The following is a 17,741-nucleotide window of genomic DNA, read 5'->3' as shown; positions in this document are numbered from 1 at the left end:
CCAGAAAAATGCTTTGATTTCCCATCGACTCCTTTATACTCGTATACTAGCATTTTAGTGCGCGTTCAACCCTAGTTACTATCTATCTGTAGTTACTAGCTGATATTCAGTACAGCATAAATTTTATTTTTTTCATCAGCTTTCTTTTTGTCTTGACATTTACTTCTTAAAGGGAGCCGCTCACTACGTATAATGCTATTAACCTGCAGATATAGTGTTAATCTTGAGGTTAATAATCTTAAGAAGGAGCCTGGCTGCAGTACAAAAGTGTGGCACTTGTTTCCTTGCTGGAGCCACCGGCTTTCAGTTATAGAGGCGTACCGGCACAGCAGCACTAAGAGAGGCAGCTGTACCTATGCCCAGTCACTTTGACCGACAGCCAGCTCTGCACTTATGCACTTTCTTATAAGTGTCGCACTTTCAGTACAGAGGCTGAGCACTTTCCCAACACCATTACCCTGCAGATCAACCCAATATCTGGAGATTAACCCTAGAACGCATACCCATAGAAATCTACACATTCACGCACCTGGGGCCTTTTAGGCCTGTTTACAATTATCATGGAATAACTCAAATAAAAATACTTTTCAAAATTTATTTTACAATTGCAAGGTAAGGGTGCATTCCAACTAGCGCTGGGGTCCGCCAGGAGGGGATCTGTAATGGATCTGACCTCCTGGTGACCCCAGCTAAGGCTGGCGGAATCCTGGAGTTACCAGGAGGTCAGATCCATTATGGATCCCCTTCTGGCGAACCCCAGCGCTACTGGGAACACAGCCTAAGATGTGTATATTTCAAAACATAATTATGTGCATAAAACCACAAAAAAGTAAGTAAACAGGCACGCCAAATATAGGCATTCTATATGCAATTTTTTTATGAAAACATTTTTTGGTTGTAGCAAACTTGGTGCAGGAATATTTATTTGTAACTTTACATATTCCCCCGACAATTCTCGCATATTATTTTTTCGGCTGAATGTTCCTTGCATACATTTTGTCCGCAAGTAGAACAGAAACGCTCCGATTTTCTTTTCTTCTTTGCTGGACAAATATAGCAGCGCTTTCTTTTTTTTTCTCTTTGCTCTGGATGTTCCAGAAATCGTATTCCACATCAGATCATTGCCTCCGTAATTTGCCTTGATAAGCAAATCTGTGTATCACATGTAAACCTAGTACAGGCCTAAAAGGCCCCAGGTGCGTGAATATGGGGTAGTCCCAAAAAAAGGTTGTTATACCGAAATGTCTGTAACATAAAAATATATGAATAACTGGAAATTACTAACAACTATATACCTGAGGATTACCTAGATTTTCAAAATTGTAACTAAAGTACCGTACTTTTACAGAAAATAAAAAACAAGTAACCTGGCAGGCCTGCAAGGCCCCAGGTATGCGTTCTAGGGTTAATAGCGTTATATGACCTGACAGATTCCCTTTAAACAGTTTCCTTCATAAATAAGCATACATACACGATATCAGGTGGCAGTATTTCAGGATGGATGATCTACATTTTTGAAACAGCAAATAAAATGCTAACCTGATCCTGCAGTTCACTATTCCTGCTCTGTACACTGTCCTTCTCCTGTAATGCATGGGAGTAGCGCATGGAAAGCTCATACTGCTCATCTTTCAACTTGCTTATCATTTGACTCTGGGCATCCATCTCTCTGCGGAGTCGTTGATTTTCATGCTCCATACTTCGCATGCTTTCTCCTTCCTCCTTTAACTGTTGTTGCTTTTCTCGCATTTTGTGTAAATGGTGGACCAATGTCCCTTTGACTTGTTTCTCCTGCATCAATTCTTCCTGCAGACTGCTTAGTGTGTTCATGAGAAAAATACTTAACTGGCTGCTGTCGATAAGTTCTGCAGATAAAAGATATTTATTAACAAGTTTATTGTGATTTTGTAAGAAAGCATATATGCAACACGCCCAACATTACAGCATTCAATGGTGATTTTGAGCATTAATTGCAAAAATATATATGAGTTTAGAAATAAGACTGAACTAAAGTATAATAAAAAGAAACATTTCTTACTCGTAAAGCTATTGGGATCTTTGTTTGCCTCTTTCCCAGTAATGAGGGTATAAAATCTGGGGTTCAACAGCATTAAACTCTCCAAGAAAGCAATGGCACCATTCTTCCCTCGTGTATGAAGTATATCCAGTAGGTGCCCTACATAAAAAAGAAAGCTTATGTTATAAAGGAACATAAACATTTGTTTTTCATCTGAAAATTATGAAACTGAAAAACTTTTGCCATCTGTTCACACCATGGATTTGTGTTGTTTTTTTTTTTGCTGTTCCCATGATCTCGCTAAATTACAGCCACATAAGGTGATTTACATCTATTTTGGAAATTCTCTGAAAAAAACAACATAAATAAACAAGGCAAAATCATACTGTGATCATAGCTTTAGAAAATAAAAATGCAAAAAATGGAGTATGCTGACCCTGAGGAAGATACAAAATAATAAAAAGGTAAATTGGATATCATCAGTGGGCTGTCACTGCTGTCACTGCCTAATTTGCTGACACCACCTTGAAACAAATTGTTATCACTGACGTTTGTTGTAGGGGCTGGGCTAGCAGCTGCTCTACTGAGCATGTGCCTGTTTTCAATTCTGACACATGCTCAGTATGTGCTCCCCGTGCTTTATTTTTTTGAATGTGCACTGGCTGCACTCCCTCACTGGGTCTACAGAGAAGTAAAGAGCCGGCAAGAGGGCACACTGTCAGTGCGCATTGCAAAGGAGAGAACGCATCAAGCAAGGAGAACAGAGACCAGCCCATATAGTAAAATAAATAAAATAATGAACAAAGTTCATCTAGAAAGGGTTAGATTACAGCAGCTACTGTAATCCGTGGATTGGGCAACATATGTATCTGCTGTCAGGTTCTCTTTAAGAAAAATGAAGATTTTTCTGGAATAAGCCATCGTATCTCAAATATCAAGGTATCATTTTATTCAACTTTTTAATAATTAGATTTCAGAGGGTTGATCTTACTGACAGTTCCCTCTATGATATGTGAAAATAATGGTACAAAACAAATACAAATAAAAAATAAATACATTTTTGTTTCAAACTTTTTTAAATAGACATAAAAACCCCGTAAATAATATGCACCTATATTTGGAATTTATGTTATGGGAACAACCTGTACAATACTGTCAACACATTTTTTGATGGTGTATAAATAAAATTGGCACGTTTTTCCTGTATTTATTTCTGCTCCTTTGTTTTAGCAAATGGTGAACCCCATGGCCAAACGTTTTACTGTGAAATGTTAATATTTTTTAATGATAAGTACCATTTGTATTGATCACAGTCAAGTGATATTATATTGACTACATATGATTATAACCTTAAAGAAGATCCTAATTGTTTCAACTGGAATATTTTGCGTGTGCGTTAAAAGCCTATATTACTTTGTTCTACTTATGGAGAAGATGCAGTGACTGTGCTTCCTGCAGATGTCTGCTCTACACACATAGTATGCTTACTGATATAACGCCATCATATTCCGCAGTACTTTATCTGTCCCCAATGGGGCTCACAATCTAAATTCCCTATCAGTATGTCTTTGGAGTGTGGGAGGAAACCGGAGGAAACCCACGCAAACATGGGGAGAACATACAAACTCCTTGCAGATGTTGTCCATGGTTGGATTTGAACTAAGGACCCCAGCGCTACAAAGCAATCATGCTAACCACTAAGCCACCGTGCTGTCTAGAATAATACATTTTTCAACCTATACTGCACACAACTGTTTTTCAGGTTTGCTTATAAGACTCACCCATTCTCATGGCCCTTGTAGAAAACTTTGCACAGTGTAGAATATCCTCTTCATCCATGGCATCTATGACTCTAGCTTGACGCAGATATGGTGTGAGGCGTTCTGGGGACAGTCTTTGTACAATTTTACATCTGTGCCTTTCAATCATTTCCCATAGCTCTTCATCCTCCAGGCCCATTAACTCAGGGTCAGTCTGTGATTGCGTTGTCATAGTTATTTTTTATTATAGTAACTAAAACAGCAAAAATAATTTAACAATAATAATAATATTTAAATTATAAATTTATATTATAAATATTATAAATAATATTTAAATTATTGATTAAAGTGTACATAATTTCCATCCACCTTTTAAGCCTCATTTAAATCTTTTGATTATGAGTATTGTAATCAGTAATGTACTATAGAAATAACTTCATCATAATGTCATTGACACACAGTAAGACTCACCGTCACAACAAAGCTGTGGTTTTGTACTGGAGCAAACACCAATGATGAATAACTCTTCAATAAGGGATAGGAAATAAGCAAAGCCGGAAGTGTTACAGTACTAACTTCTATGCCTAACCCTAGTTCTCATCGATGTCATTGCATTGTTGGAATTTCACCCCAAGGGCTTAGTGAATTTCCATGCAGTTATCTAAATAAATAAATTGATCAAAGTTCATCTAGAAAGGATTTCATTACAGCAGCTGATAATACATTTTTTTTTTTAAATCTAACACTGCATTATTTTTATTAACACATTAAAAACACATCACATTAGTACATCTATCATCTATCTATCTATATCTTAACTATCTATCTTTCCTTCTATCTATCTATCCTTCTATCTATTCATCTATCATCTATCTATCTATTACCTATCTATCTATCTATCTATCTATCTATCTATCTATCTATCTATCTATCTATCTATATGTCTATCTATCTTATCTATCTATCTATCTATCTATCTATCTATCTATCTATCTATCTATCTATCTATCTATCTATCATCTATCTATTATCTATCTATCTATTATCTATCTATCATCTATCTATCTATCTATCTATCTATCTATCTATCTATCTATCTAGCCCATATCTATCTATCTATCTATCTATCTATCTATCTATCTATCTATCTATCTATCTGTCTATCATCTATCTGTCTATTATCTATCTATCTATCTATCTATCTATCTATCTATCTATCTCTTAACTATCTATCTCTTAACTATCTATCTATTATCTATCTATCCTTCTATCTAGCTATCTACCTAAAAAAAATACAAATAAATAATAAGTAACATTAGTTATTAAGGTAAAAAGGTGCTGGGCCTCCAAGCTTTGTACCAAACCTCAAAGATTAGCATTACCCTGGTCCATGAATCGTTTGTGGTGACCAGAGTCCTGTAAATATTGTCTTACCTCCTGGCATTCCTAGCACCTCTTCTTCTAATTAGTGATTCTGGTGCGATGGCATTGTTTCGGCATAGACTACTAATCAGAAAAGGCACTGGGGATGTCAACTGGTAGGAGGAAATATGCAGGGATTTGGTTGAGGGGTAGACATAGTATTGGTTCAATCTGGGTAGCTGCATAGGGGGCCAATAGGTAAGGGGGTCCATTCATTCTCCAAATAAGATGGAGTTGTTCATTATGATGAGCTATTGGACTACAAAAGGCCCATATTCTGCTTTTGTACAGGGGCCCTATTCTGTCTATGTCTGCTATTTAACAGCCTGAGACTACTTAATTTGGAACAGGATCCAGCAAAATTTCTGGCTCTAATGTTGCTCTAAACTGTAATGTATACACATACATGACTTTAGAAAATACAGCAAAAAATGACACTAAATCGTCTTGCTGCAACACATCACACCATGACCTGCCATGGCTTTGGCTTTGAGGGTTTTTTTTTTTTACAGGTGAAATATATACAATTTTTACCTGCATGGCCAATAAGCACACTACAAAACCTTGTTAATGGAGTTTTGTCAAGTGATCAGTGACTGCGCAGTATACTACTGTTAACATGAACCTAGCTTAAAAAAAAATTCTGCACAATTTTACCAATAAGATGAGCAATTTGATTTGTGCGGCTTTGGTCTGGCTTCCAGTGCAGTTCTATATGGCCGCCTGCCTTCACTTCCGACACCCTTGGCCCATTATTGCTTCATAACCAGGAAAGTTTAATATAACCATGGCAAGTAAAACTTATTTTTTTTAACGTGCCAAGTTCAGTCAAGTGCAATAAAAGCAACATTGCTGCACATATATAGTGACTTGCTAAAGTATTCACCCCCACACCGCCCTTGGCTTTTTACATATTTTGTTACATTACAACTAGGGTTGAGCGACCTTTACATTTATAGGATCGGGTCGGGTTTCACGAAACGCGACTTTTTCAAAAGTCGGGTCGAGTGAAATCGGCCGATCCTATAAAAAAGTCGGGGTCGGGGTCGGCCGAAACTCGAAACCCAATGCAGTGCAATGGGATACTATGGTTCCCAGGGTCTGAAGGAGCGGAAACTCTCCTTCAGGCCCTGGGATCCATATTTAAGTGTAAAATAAAGAATTACAATAAAAAATATCGCCATACTTACCATCTGATGCGCCCTGGTACTAACCGGGAACCTTCCTTCCTTAGAATCAGCCTTCCAGGACCTTGCGGTCACGTCGCGGTGACGTCGCGGCTTGTGATTGGTCGCGCGGCCGCCCATGTGACCGCTCGCGCGACCAATCAAAAGCCGCGACGTCACCGTGACGTCACCGAAGGTCCTGGAAGGGCTGATTCTTAGGAAGGAAGGCTGCCGGAAAGAAGCCGAGGGTGAGTATATTCCTATTAGGTATATACTCACCCTCGGACGCGCCCTGCTTCTTTCCGGCAGCCTTCCTTCCTAAGAATCAGCCCTTCCAGGACCTTCGGTTACGTCACGGTGACGTCGCGGCTTTTGATTGGTCGCGCGAGCGGTCACATGGGCGGCCGCGCGACCAATCACAAGCCGCGATGTCACCGCGACGTCACCGCAAGGTCCTGGAAGGCTGATTCTAAGGAAGGAAGGTTCCCGCTTAGTACCAGGGCGCATCAGATGGTAAGTATGGCGATATTTTTTATTTTAATTCTTTATTTTACACTTAAATCTGAATTCCGATACCAATTCCCGATATCTTAAACATATCGGGAATCGGTATCGGAATTCCGATTCCAGATTCAGAAGATCGCCGACTTCATGGCCGACCGCACACAGGGGTCGGGTCGGGTTTCATGAAACCCGACTTTGCCAAAAGTCGGCGACTTCTGAAAATTGCCGACCCGTTTCGCTCAACCCTAATTACAACCTATGTTTAAATATTTTTGCATTACAATTTGTGTGTGATGCATCAGCACTAAGTAGTCTAAGTTGGTAAAATGAAGTGAGAAAAATATAGGCATAAATTAAATTGATGCAATCAAATAACTAAAAATTGGCACGTCCATATGTACTCACCCCTTTTGCTATGAAGCCCCTGAAAATTTCTGATGTAATCAATTACATTCATAAGTCACATGCTTAGTGACAGGAAGACCACCTGTGTGCAATCTATGTGTGACATGGTCTGTCATACACACACCTTTTCTGAAAGGTCACAGAGGCTGCAACACCATTAAGCAAGAGGCACCACTAACCAAACAACCCCAAGAAGACCAAGGAAATCTCCAAATAAGTCAGGGACAAAGTTGTTGCGAAGTACAAATCATCGTTGGGTTATAAAAAAATATCCCAATCTCTGATGATCCCCCACCATCAAATACATCATCATCAAATGGAAAGAACATGGTACCACAACAAACCTGCCAAGAGGGGGCCATCCACCAAAATCTCAGTTCGGGCTGGGGGACGTTAATCAGACAGGCAGCACAGAGACCAAAAGTTATTCCAATGGAGCTGCAGAGTTCCCAAGCAGAGACTGAAGTATTTGTCCATACGACCACAATAAGCCATACAGTTCATAGAGGTGGCCTATATGCGAGAGTGGGCAGAAAAAAACCTTTACGTACAAAAATTGTAAGACTCGTTTTTAGTTCACCAAGCGATATGTGGGACACTCCCCAAATGTATGGCAAAGGTGCTGTGGTCAGATGAGACCAAAATTTAACTTTTTGGCCACTGAGGTAAACCCTATGTCTGCTGCCAATCCAACACAGCTCATCACCCTAAGAACACCATGTTTTTTGGCAGCAGAGACAAGGAAAATGGTCTGAGTCAAGAGGAAAATGGATGATGTGAAATACAGGGATATTCTTCAGTAAAACCTGCTTCAGTCTATCAGTGATTTGAGACTGGGATGGATGTTCACCTTCCAACAAGACAATGACCCAAAGCATACTGCTAAAATAACACTTGACTGGTTTAAGGGAAAATTTGTGTTTTGTGGTGGCTTATGTCAAAGCCCAGACCTTAATTCAATTGAGAATCTGTAGTCAGACTTGAAGATTGCTGTTCACCAGGGGAAGCCATCTAACTTGAAGGACCTGGAGCAGTTTTGCCTTGAGGAATGGGCAAAAATCACCTTAGCAAGATGTGGAAAGCTCAAAGAGACTTATCCAAAGCGACTTGCAGCTGTAATTGCCACAAAATGAGGCCCTACAAAGCATTTACTTTTGGGTTGGTGAATAGTTATGCACACTGAAATTTTCAGTTATTTTGTCCTAATTGTTGTTTGCTTCACAATAAAAAGAAAATGAAATATTCACAGTTATTGACATGTCCTTTGCATAAACTGATACAAGCCCACAAAAAACTGTGAAATTATAGGTTGTGAGGTAACAAAACATGAAAAATGCCAAGGGGGTGAATACTTTCTCAAGCCATTGTACAGGGAAATTGCTATATTTAGAGTCATGAAGGAGCTTCCCATTATATGAGGCAACAAGGCTATATTTATCACCCATGCTGCCTTAGGCATGGAGACTGAAATAAATAAATGCAGTTACACCAGTATTGCAAAATGACTACGAAGAAAAAAAATAATTTTCGATAAATGCCAAATGTATAAATAGCTCAATATATTTTTGATGGCACAAATATTTTCACTTATGTTCACATTGATGCTGTGTGGGAACATGCAGTGCTCATTATGATGTGACAGCATTTCCCTTTTGCAAATGCTAATCTATTTTTTATTGTGTTCCACTAAAAAACACAGTCATTCAATAGTCAAGTAATACAGGTAATTATACAAGAAGCAGCTAATACCTCCACACTAACATAGAAGGGTTAATATTTTTCAGATTTTGCCCAAAATATTATATTTTGTAATCTCATATGCAATGCTTTTAGAAACCATGTGTTATGGGGAGTATGCTACAAAAGGGATGAGAAATTAATTTTATCATGACATCATTTTATCATTCTCCTGAGAAGGTGGAGTTTGGTGGAATTTCCCATGGGAACCTGGGATAGAGTGTTACTTGGTGTGTATATGGTATAAAAATCTTGCTTACTGTCTCAATAATCAAAATTACTTATGCTCACGACCTGTGTGCATCAGTATCTCTTAGGGTTCATACTCATTTGCGAGAAAAATGGATGAGTGCAATCCGATAAAAAAATCGGATTGCACTCTGACCAATGTTATTCATTTGTTACATCTCATCTGTGATTTTTTTTCTCAGCTGAAATCGTACTGAGAGAAAAATTGCAGCATGCTGCGATTTGGGGCTCGTACTGATATGTGTGAGAAAAAAGATCAGATATTAGGCCCGAAAAAACAGACGAGTGTCATGCGAGTACAATCTGATTTTTACCACCTAGCATATGATTTACATCCGATTGCAATGCGAATTTCACATAAGCTTTTACATTGTGCAATTCTCTGTCATTTACACAAAGTTTTCAAGGGAAATATTCTTAAAACACATATACAGTATATGATAGATAGATAGAATAGGATAGATAAATAAATAAAAAGCAGGCAATTCAGCAGCCGCGTACAGTAAAATCACAGCAGGACCTGACATTATAGAATAGATGGATTACATACACATAGAATAGATACAGGTACTTCTCACAAAATTAGAATATCATCAAAAAGTTAATTTATTTCAGTTCTTCAATACAAAAAGTTAAACTCTTATATTATACAGAGTAATTACAAACAGAGTGATCTTTTTCAAGTGTTTATTTCTATTAATGTTGATGATTATGGCTTACAGCCAATGAAAACCCAAAAGTCATTATCTCAGTAAATTAGAATAACTAACAAAAAACACCTGCAAAGGCTTCCTAAGGATTTAAAAAGGTCCCTTAGTCTGTTTCAGTAGGCTCCACAATCATGGGGAAGACTGCTGACTTGACAGATGATAGGAAGGCAGTCATTGACACACTCCACAAGGAGGGTAAGCCACAAAAGGTCATTGCTAAAAAAGCTGGCTGTTCACAGAATGCTGATTCCAAGCATATTAATGGAAAGTTAAGTGGAAGGAAAAATTGTGGTAGAAAAAGGCGCACAAGCAAACGGGATACCTGCAGCAAAAATATCATGTGAAACATTTAGGAATTGCAACCATTTTTCTACAAAGACTCCACATTTCAGGGGTTCAAAAGTAATTGGAAAAATTCACTTAACATAAATAAAATGTTAATTTTTAAGACTTTGTAGAGAATAATTTGCCAGCAATGACTGCCTGAAGTTTGGAGGCCATGGACATCACCAAACACTGTGTTTCCTCCTTTGTGATGCTTTGCCAGGCCTTTACTGCAGCTAACTTCAGTTGTTGCTTGTTTGTGGGTCTTTCTGCCATAAGTTTTGTCGTAAAGTGAACCTGTCAGCAGTATTGTGCTGAGTATCCTACAGACTGTCAGGTTGGTGCTGTTATACTGATTAAAATGATACTTGGATTGATGAAGTTGTAGTTATTGTTTAATCTTTAAATGCATGCTCACTAGGGTTGAGATCTGGTGTTTGACTCGGCCATTGCAGAATATTCCACTTCTTTGTTTTATACTCATGAGTTACTTTCGCAGTGTATTTTGGGTCATTGTACTACTGTACTGTGAAGTGCCGTCCAATCAACTTTACTGCACTTGTTTGAATCTGAGTAGAAAGTATAGGCTTGTACACTTTAGAATTAGGGATGAGTGAAACCCACACTGGAAAGTTTAGGGTTTGTACTGGACTTCTAGTGTCCGGTACCGGACCCCAAACATGGACCGCTTACAGTATGTCCGGTTTCCTGTTTGGATCCGTATGCCTAATCAACAAATTTTAACGCTATGAGCCCTTCTAGGTCCATCACAGCTATGTCAAGAAATGGCATGGCTGTGAGTGGCCAGTGCAACATGTGACTGAGCATGATAGTAAAAATAAATGAATAATTAAAAAAAAATGAGGCGAGGTCCCTTTAATTTTTAAAACCAGTTGAGAGAAAGATAGCTGTGAGCTGATATTTTTAAACTGGAAAGGACAAATATCCATGCAGCCTACCAGCCTATTAATATCAGCCCATAGGAGGACCCTAAAAAGTTACATGGGTCGGTCCCCCCTATTTTTAATAGTAAACTGATTTTATTAGACTAGGAAGGGCCCTGTATATTGACCCCCCCAGCCTAAAAATAGAAGCCCTCAGCTGCCCCAGAAATGGAACATCCATTAGATGCACCAATTCTTTATCTTCCTGCTTGGCTCTTTCCTGCTTGTCCTGGTGCCTTGACAAGCAGGGTAATTGTGTTTGGGGTTGATGTCAACTTTGTAATGTCTTGTAGAAAACTTGGCACCCAGGTAAATGTTGTAAGAAGATAATTTTATTGTGTACAGGCAATTCAAAAATAAAGAAGATGTGTCGGTGTGGTGTTGTAATGTCAGCTGCCATCAAGCCCATAAGTTAGCAATAGAGAAAAAGAAATACACACAGGAACATTATTTTTATTTCAATAAATACTCCCCCACACATTCCCTGGTTTACCAATTTATTAAAAAAAAAAATTCTCCGCAGGTCCAACAACATGCAACTAGCTCCCACGTCGTCCACCAATTTTTTCACTGGCAATCATATCAGTAGCATCATTGCCTGTGAGCCATGACCATGAGAACGAGACTGCAGAGGTCATTTGAGGTCATTTCTCATAGACGAAGACATTACACTCTTGAGAAATTACCAAAAGCAACCTCAACAGCATCACTCTCATGGTCCTGGTTCATAGTAATGATGAGACCGTGAGAACGAGACTGCAAAGGTTATTCAAGGTCATTTCTCAAGGGCGATAATGTCACGCTCATGAAAAATGACCACAAGTAACTTCTGCAGTCTCATTCTTGCGATCAAGTCATCACTGTGAGGCAGGACCGCAAGAGCACAGCTGCCAAGAAACCTGGTGGCTATGAACTCTGGTAGAATTTAGAGTTACCTAAGTTCACAGCCACTGTGTCTCATGGTTGCTCTAGTGTCGGACTGATGAATGCATGAGTGCTGGACTCGGTTGTTTATCAGTCCGATACTGGTGCTGCACAGCGTGAGAACCAGCAGCTATGAACTGAGGTGACCTTACAGTAAGGTTACAGTTCATAGGCTGGATCACACAGAGCTTACCGTGAGATGTGCTGCCTGTGACCTGCAGTAACCTTAATTGCGTCACCTCTCGGCACTGCAGCTGGTGTGATCCGGTGGCGGTGGTAAGCGGTCACATTCCTCATTTCACCACTCACCACAGCATCTGAATATGGCAAAGTATGATAGAGAGTAGAGTCCCTGGACGGTAACTTATTGTATAGAACATAACAACTGTATGCATGTTATTGTCCCTACTTTAACCCTCTTTCCACTCTCTTTACTTTCACTTCAAGGACCATTGCGACAGTATAAACAAAAAGAACAGTTTCACCCGATTTGGTGATCTCTGGTGAACTTCATTGTATTAATCATACTTTGCCATATTGATTATAATTTCTAATGTGCTGCTGGTGATCGGCAGATGGGGGCTGTGATCCCTGAATAGCGACATACCAGAGATATACAGCCTGATCACTGAGTTTACAAAAAGCATGCAATATTGATTGTGGGAGATTAACCACTTGTGTATGTGAATATTGTACACTGCTTTTATAGGCTCCAATTGCATGATTCATTACGAGCGGTCTATTATGAATATTAAACATAACCTATTTTTAGACAAGCAGTGATTCAGTTTTTTTTGCTTGTGTGCCTGTGTGGACTGTACACATTACTCTGTATCCAACGTAGGTTTGATCAGACACATTGACTTAAAGAAGTTGTCCACTACAATAAACATTTTTTTTTCATAAATCTTGCTATTATGTGCCACTGAAAACATCCACTGTCTTTATTTTAGCAATATTACCTTTTATCATGCTGTAGCAGCACATCTTCAGTGCTGGATCCAGCTCTCATGGGGTTAATCGACAACTTCCTTTCTCCTGACTTACTGTGCTCTAATACTACAAGTTCCATGATGCATTGCACTCGCCTGTAACTCTGCACCTGGCACACCCACTCCAAAACACACCCCAACCCCTCCCTCCTCTCCCCCCTCTATCTTCAAAAAGATTTGTGATGTCATTTCTGTCCAACCTCCTCTTTTACATTTGTCCAACCCACACTCCATTACACACAGATAGATGGATAGATGGATGGATGGATGGATGGATAGATAGATAGATAACAAATAGACAGATAGATAGATAGATAGATATGGGATAGATAGATGGATATGGGATAGATAGATAGATAGTAGATAGATAGATAGATATGGGATAGATAACTAGATAGATAGTTAGATAGATATGGGTTAGATAGATAGATAGATAGATAGATAGATAGATAGATAGATAGATAGATAGATAGATAGATAGATAAGATAAGATAGATAGATAGATAGATATGGGATAGATAGATAGATAGCTAGATAGATAGATAGATAGATAGATAAGATAAGATAGATAGATAGACAGACAGACAGACAGACAGATAGATAGATAGATAGATAGATAGATAGATACAGATATATCTATATATCTATGTCTATTTCCATATATATGTCCATATCCATGTTTCTAAACCCCTTCACCCCTGGAGCTTTTTTCGTTTATCGCTCCCCTTCTTTCCAGAGCCATAATTTTTCCATCAATATGGCCATGAGAAGGCTTATCTTTTGCGGGACAAGTTCTACTTTTGAATGACATCATTGGTTTTACCATGTCGTGTAACAGAAAATGTGAAAAAAAGTCAAAGTGCGATGAAATTGCAAAAAAAGTGCAAATCCCACACTTGTTTTTTGCTTGGCTTTTTTGCTAGGTTCACTAAATGCTAAGGCTGTGTGCACACGTTGCGGATTTGATTGCAGATCCGCAGTGTTTTTTGCCGCACACAATTGCATCAAATCTGCAGTGTAGTGCACAACCAATGTAAGTCTATGGGAGCCGCAGACTTGTGCACATGCTGCGGAAAAGGCCGCACCGAAACGCAGCTTTTTTTTTTTCCGGAGCATGTCACTTCTTTTGTGCCAAACTGCAGCGTTTATGCACCCTTAGACTTTCATTGAGTCGGGCACATCCGCAGCAAAACCGCAGATGTAAAAAAGATGTGCAGTTTAGATGCGGATGTGGGTCCGAGAAACGCTGCCGTTCGGGAGGAGGGAAGTGTGTGGGCGGTGACTGTGTGCGTGTATGTGTGTACGGGCGGGGTCTGCGGGCTGTTCGGATGTGTGCGGCGCTGTGCGGGACTGTTCAGGTGTGTGCGGGGTCTGCGGGCTGTTCGGATGTGTGTGGGACTGTTCAGGTGTGTGCGGGGTCTGCGGCGCTGTGCGGGGCTGTTCAGGTGTGTGCGGGGTCTGCGGGCTGTTTGGATGTGTGCGGCACTGTATGGATGTGTGCGGCACTGTTTGGATGTGTGCGGCACTGTTTGGATGTGTGCGGCGCTGTGCGGGACTGTTCGGGTGTGTGCGAGGCTGTTCGGGGGGTCTTTTGGGGTGTGTGCAGGCATCATCCGATGGGACTACAAGTACGCAGCATCCAATCTGCAGCTAATTCGGATGTAATCCGGACAGTGGACACACACCCTACACTATCCATACATCTATCAATAGATATATCTATCCAGATATATCTATAGATAGATATAGGAATAGGTAGATGTATGCATCTATAGATCTCTCTATATGTAGATCTGTCTATCCATTTCATCTATCATCTATGTCTATCTATCTGTGTGTAATTGAGTGTGGGTTGGACAATAATGACATCACAAACCTTTTTTTCTTGTTCAATAATACATCTTTATTTAGCTTTCAAAAATGCATACAAAAACGCACAAAAAACACGCAAAAACCGCACCAAGAACTGCATCAAAACCACACAAGAAACCTGCATCAAAACCGCGCAAAAAACATGAATAAAAATGTGAAAAAAATGCATCCAAAATGCAGCGCCGTTTTCTGCAAGGAGATGCAGATTTTGTGCAGAAAATTCTGCACCGAAATCTGCAACGTGTGCACACAGCCTAAAACGGACCTGCCATTATGATTCTCCAGGTCATTACGAGTTCATAGACACCAAACACGTCTAGGTTATTTTTTATCTAAGTGGTGAAAAAAAATTCCAAAGTTTGCTAAAAAGAAATAAAATAATTGCGCCATTTTCTGATACCTGTAGCGTCTATATGTTCTGAGATATCGGGTCGGGTGAGGGCTAATTTTTTGCGTGCCGAGCTGACATTTTTAATGATACCACTTTTGTGCAGATACGTTCTTTTGATCGCCCATTATTACATTTTAATGCAGTGTCACGGCGACCAAAAAAACGTAATTTTGTCTTTTGATTTTTTTTTCTCGCTACGCCGTTTAGCGATCATGTACATTTTTTTTTGTATTGAAAACAGCTGACATGTTGCGGCTTTGAAGTGGGCTCACCGCGAAGCCCACCTAAAGCAGGGGATCCTGCCAGCTGACGTACTATTCCTTCACCTGGCAGAAAGGGGTTAATGAACAATATGTTTCAGTTAAAAAAAAAATAAAATGGCGTGGGCTCCCACGAAATTTTCTGCGCCAGAGGTGGAAAGCCGACGGCCGGGGGCCAATATTTGTAGCCTGCTATGAATATCAGCCCGCAGCTGTCTGCGTAGCCTTTACTGGCTATTAAAATAGGGGGATCCCAAAAAAAATGACGTGGGGTCCCCCTATATTTTATAGCCAGAAAGGCTACGCAGACAGCTGCGGGCTGATATTCATAGCCTAGAGAGGCACCATGGATATTGGTCCCCCCCGGCTACAAATACCAGTCCGCAGCCGCCCCAGAAATGGCGCATCTGTAAGATGCGCCAATTCCGGCACTTAGCCCCTCTCTTCCCACTCCCGTGTAGCGGTGGGATATGGGGTAATAAGGGGTTAATGTCACCTTGCTATTGTAAGGTGACATTAAGCTGGGTTAATAACGGAGTGGCGTCAATAAGACACCTATCCGTTATTAATACAATAGTAATAAAGGGTTAATAAAACAAGCACACATTAGGAAAAAAGTATTTTATTATTATTAATTTAACCATACTTACCATACTTCAGCGCCTGCAAAAAACGTTAAATAATAAACCGTATACTACCTGTCTGCCGTAGTCCAATTAATAACGAGTGTCTCACGACGATCTCCCCTATAGAACAGTGACATTGGGTGATGTCACTGCTCTATAGGACCCTCAGTGACACACTGACAGGAGACAATGGCTCCTGCAGTGCATCACTGAGGTTACTATAGTTCACTGGTCTCACTTTATGGAAAAAAGCTGCATGGGAACTTTCTCACACAGCAATGCCATAAAGTGAGACTAGGGACTATTTTTTCACAGGGGCGTAGGAATACATTGTGGGGATTACATTGTGGAAGGATACCTTCCTCCCCTCATTGTGTTCCTGGAGCCCCTGGAAAGAGGTAGCATCAGCTGATGCTCCTGCTCTCCACGGAGATCGTCGAGGGACACTCGTTTTAATTGGATTTCTGCGGATCAGGGAGTATATTGTTTGTTTATTATTTTAATATTTTTTACAGATGACACTGGCTTCGGGGAACAAAGTGACAAGTGATGGTGAGTATGTAATCTATGTTATATGTACTGTATGTCTATATGTATGTTGTATGTATGTACTGTATGTATGTACTGTATGTGGCATGTCGCATATCACATGCTGCATGTCGGCGCATGGCGCATGTCTTCGCATGGCGCATGTCGTCGCATGGCGCATGCTGCATGTCGTCGCATGTTGTCACATGTAGCATGTCGCATGGTGCATGTCGCATGCTGCATGTCGCATGATGTCACATGGCGTATGTCGTCGCATGGCGCATGTCATCGCATGTTGCATGTCGTCGCATGGTGCCGCATGTTCTCATGTCGCATGCTGCATGGCGTATGTCGGCGCATGGCGCATGTCGGCGCATGGCGCATGTCGTCGCATGGCACATGCTGCATGTCGTCGCATGCTCCATGTCGTCGCATGTTGTCACATGTCGCATGGTGCATGTCGCATGGTGCATGTCGCATGATGTCACATGGCGCATGTCGTCGCATGGTGCATGTTGTCGCATGGTGCATGTTGTCGCATGGTGCATGTCGTCGCATGGTGCATGTCGCATGTCGTCGCATGGCGCATGTCGTCGCATGGTGCCGCATGTTGTCTCATGTCGCATGCTGCATGGCGCATGTCGTCACATGGCGCATGTCATCACATGGCGCATGCTGCATGTCGTCGCATGCTGCATGTCGTCGCATGCTGCATGTCGTCGCATGTTGTCACATGTAGCATGTCGCATGGTGCATGTCGCATGATGTGACATGGCGCATGTCGTCGCATGGCACATGTCGGCGCATGGCGCATGTCGTCGCATGGTGCATGTCGTTGCATGGCGCATGTTGTCACATTGGCGCATGTCGTCGCATGTGGCATTCCGTCGCATGGTGCATGTCATCACAT

General features: G+C 40.6%; 1 protein-coding gene across 2 annotated transcripts in view; it reads right to left on the bottom strand.

The window, feature by feature from the left end:
- Nucleotides 1–17,741, bottom strand: part of CARD14 (caspase recruitment domain family member 14) — a 106,274-nt gene that overhangs the window by 69,223 nt on the left and 19,310 nt on the right. Inside the window, exons 1-4 of one of the 2 annotated variants that reach the window (XM_077251435.1) lie at nucleotides 4,249–4,351; nucleotides 3,799–4,030; nucleotides 2,039–2,176; nucleotides 1,540–1,865 (exon numbers count right to left, since the gene is read on the bottom strand). In XM_077251435.1, the coding sequence (XP_077107550.1) occupies nucleotides 1,540–1,865; nucleotides 2,039–2,176; nucleotides 3,799–4,009 (675 nt within the window). In that variant the 5' untranslated portion in view covers nucleotides 4,010–4,030; nucleotides 4,249–4,351. Of the gene's footprint in view, nucleotides 1–1,539; nucleotides 1,866–2,038; nucleotides 2,177–3,798; nucleotides 4,031–4,248; nucleotides 4,352–17,741 lie in introns of those variants that run through there. The other variant, XM_077251436.1, reaches the window with a different exon arrangement.

This window comes from Ranitomeya variabilis, chromosome 4 (assembly GCF_051348905.1).
Source record: "Ranitomeya variabilis isolate aRanVar5 chromosome 4, aRanVar5.hap1, whole genome shotgun sequence".
NCBI classification, from domain to species: Eukaryota; Metazoa; Chordata; class Amphibia; order Anura; family Dendrobatidae; genus Ranitomeya; species Ranitomeya variabilis.
Note: the sequence above shows the minus strand (reverse complement) of the source record. Positions and strands in the feature narration are given on the sequence as shown.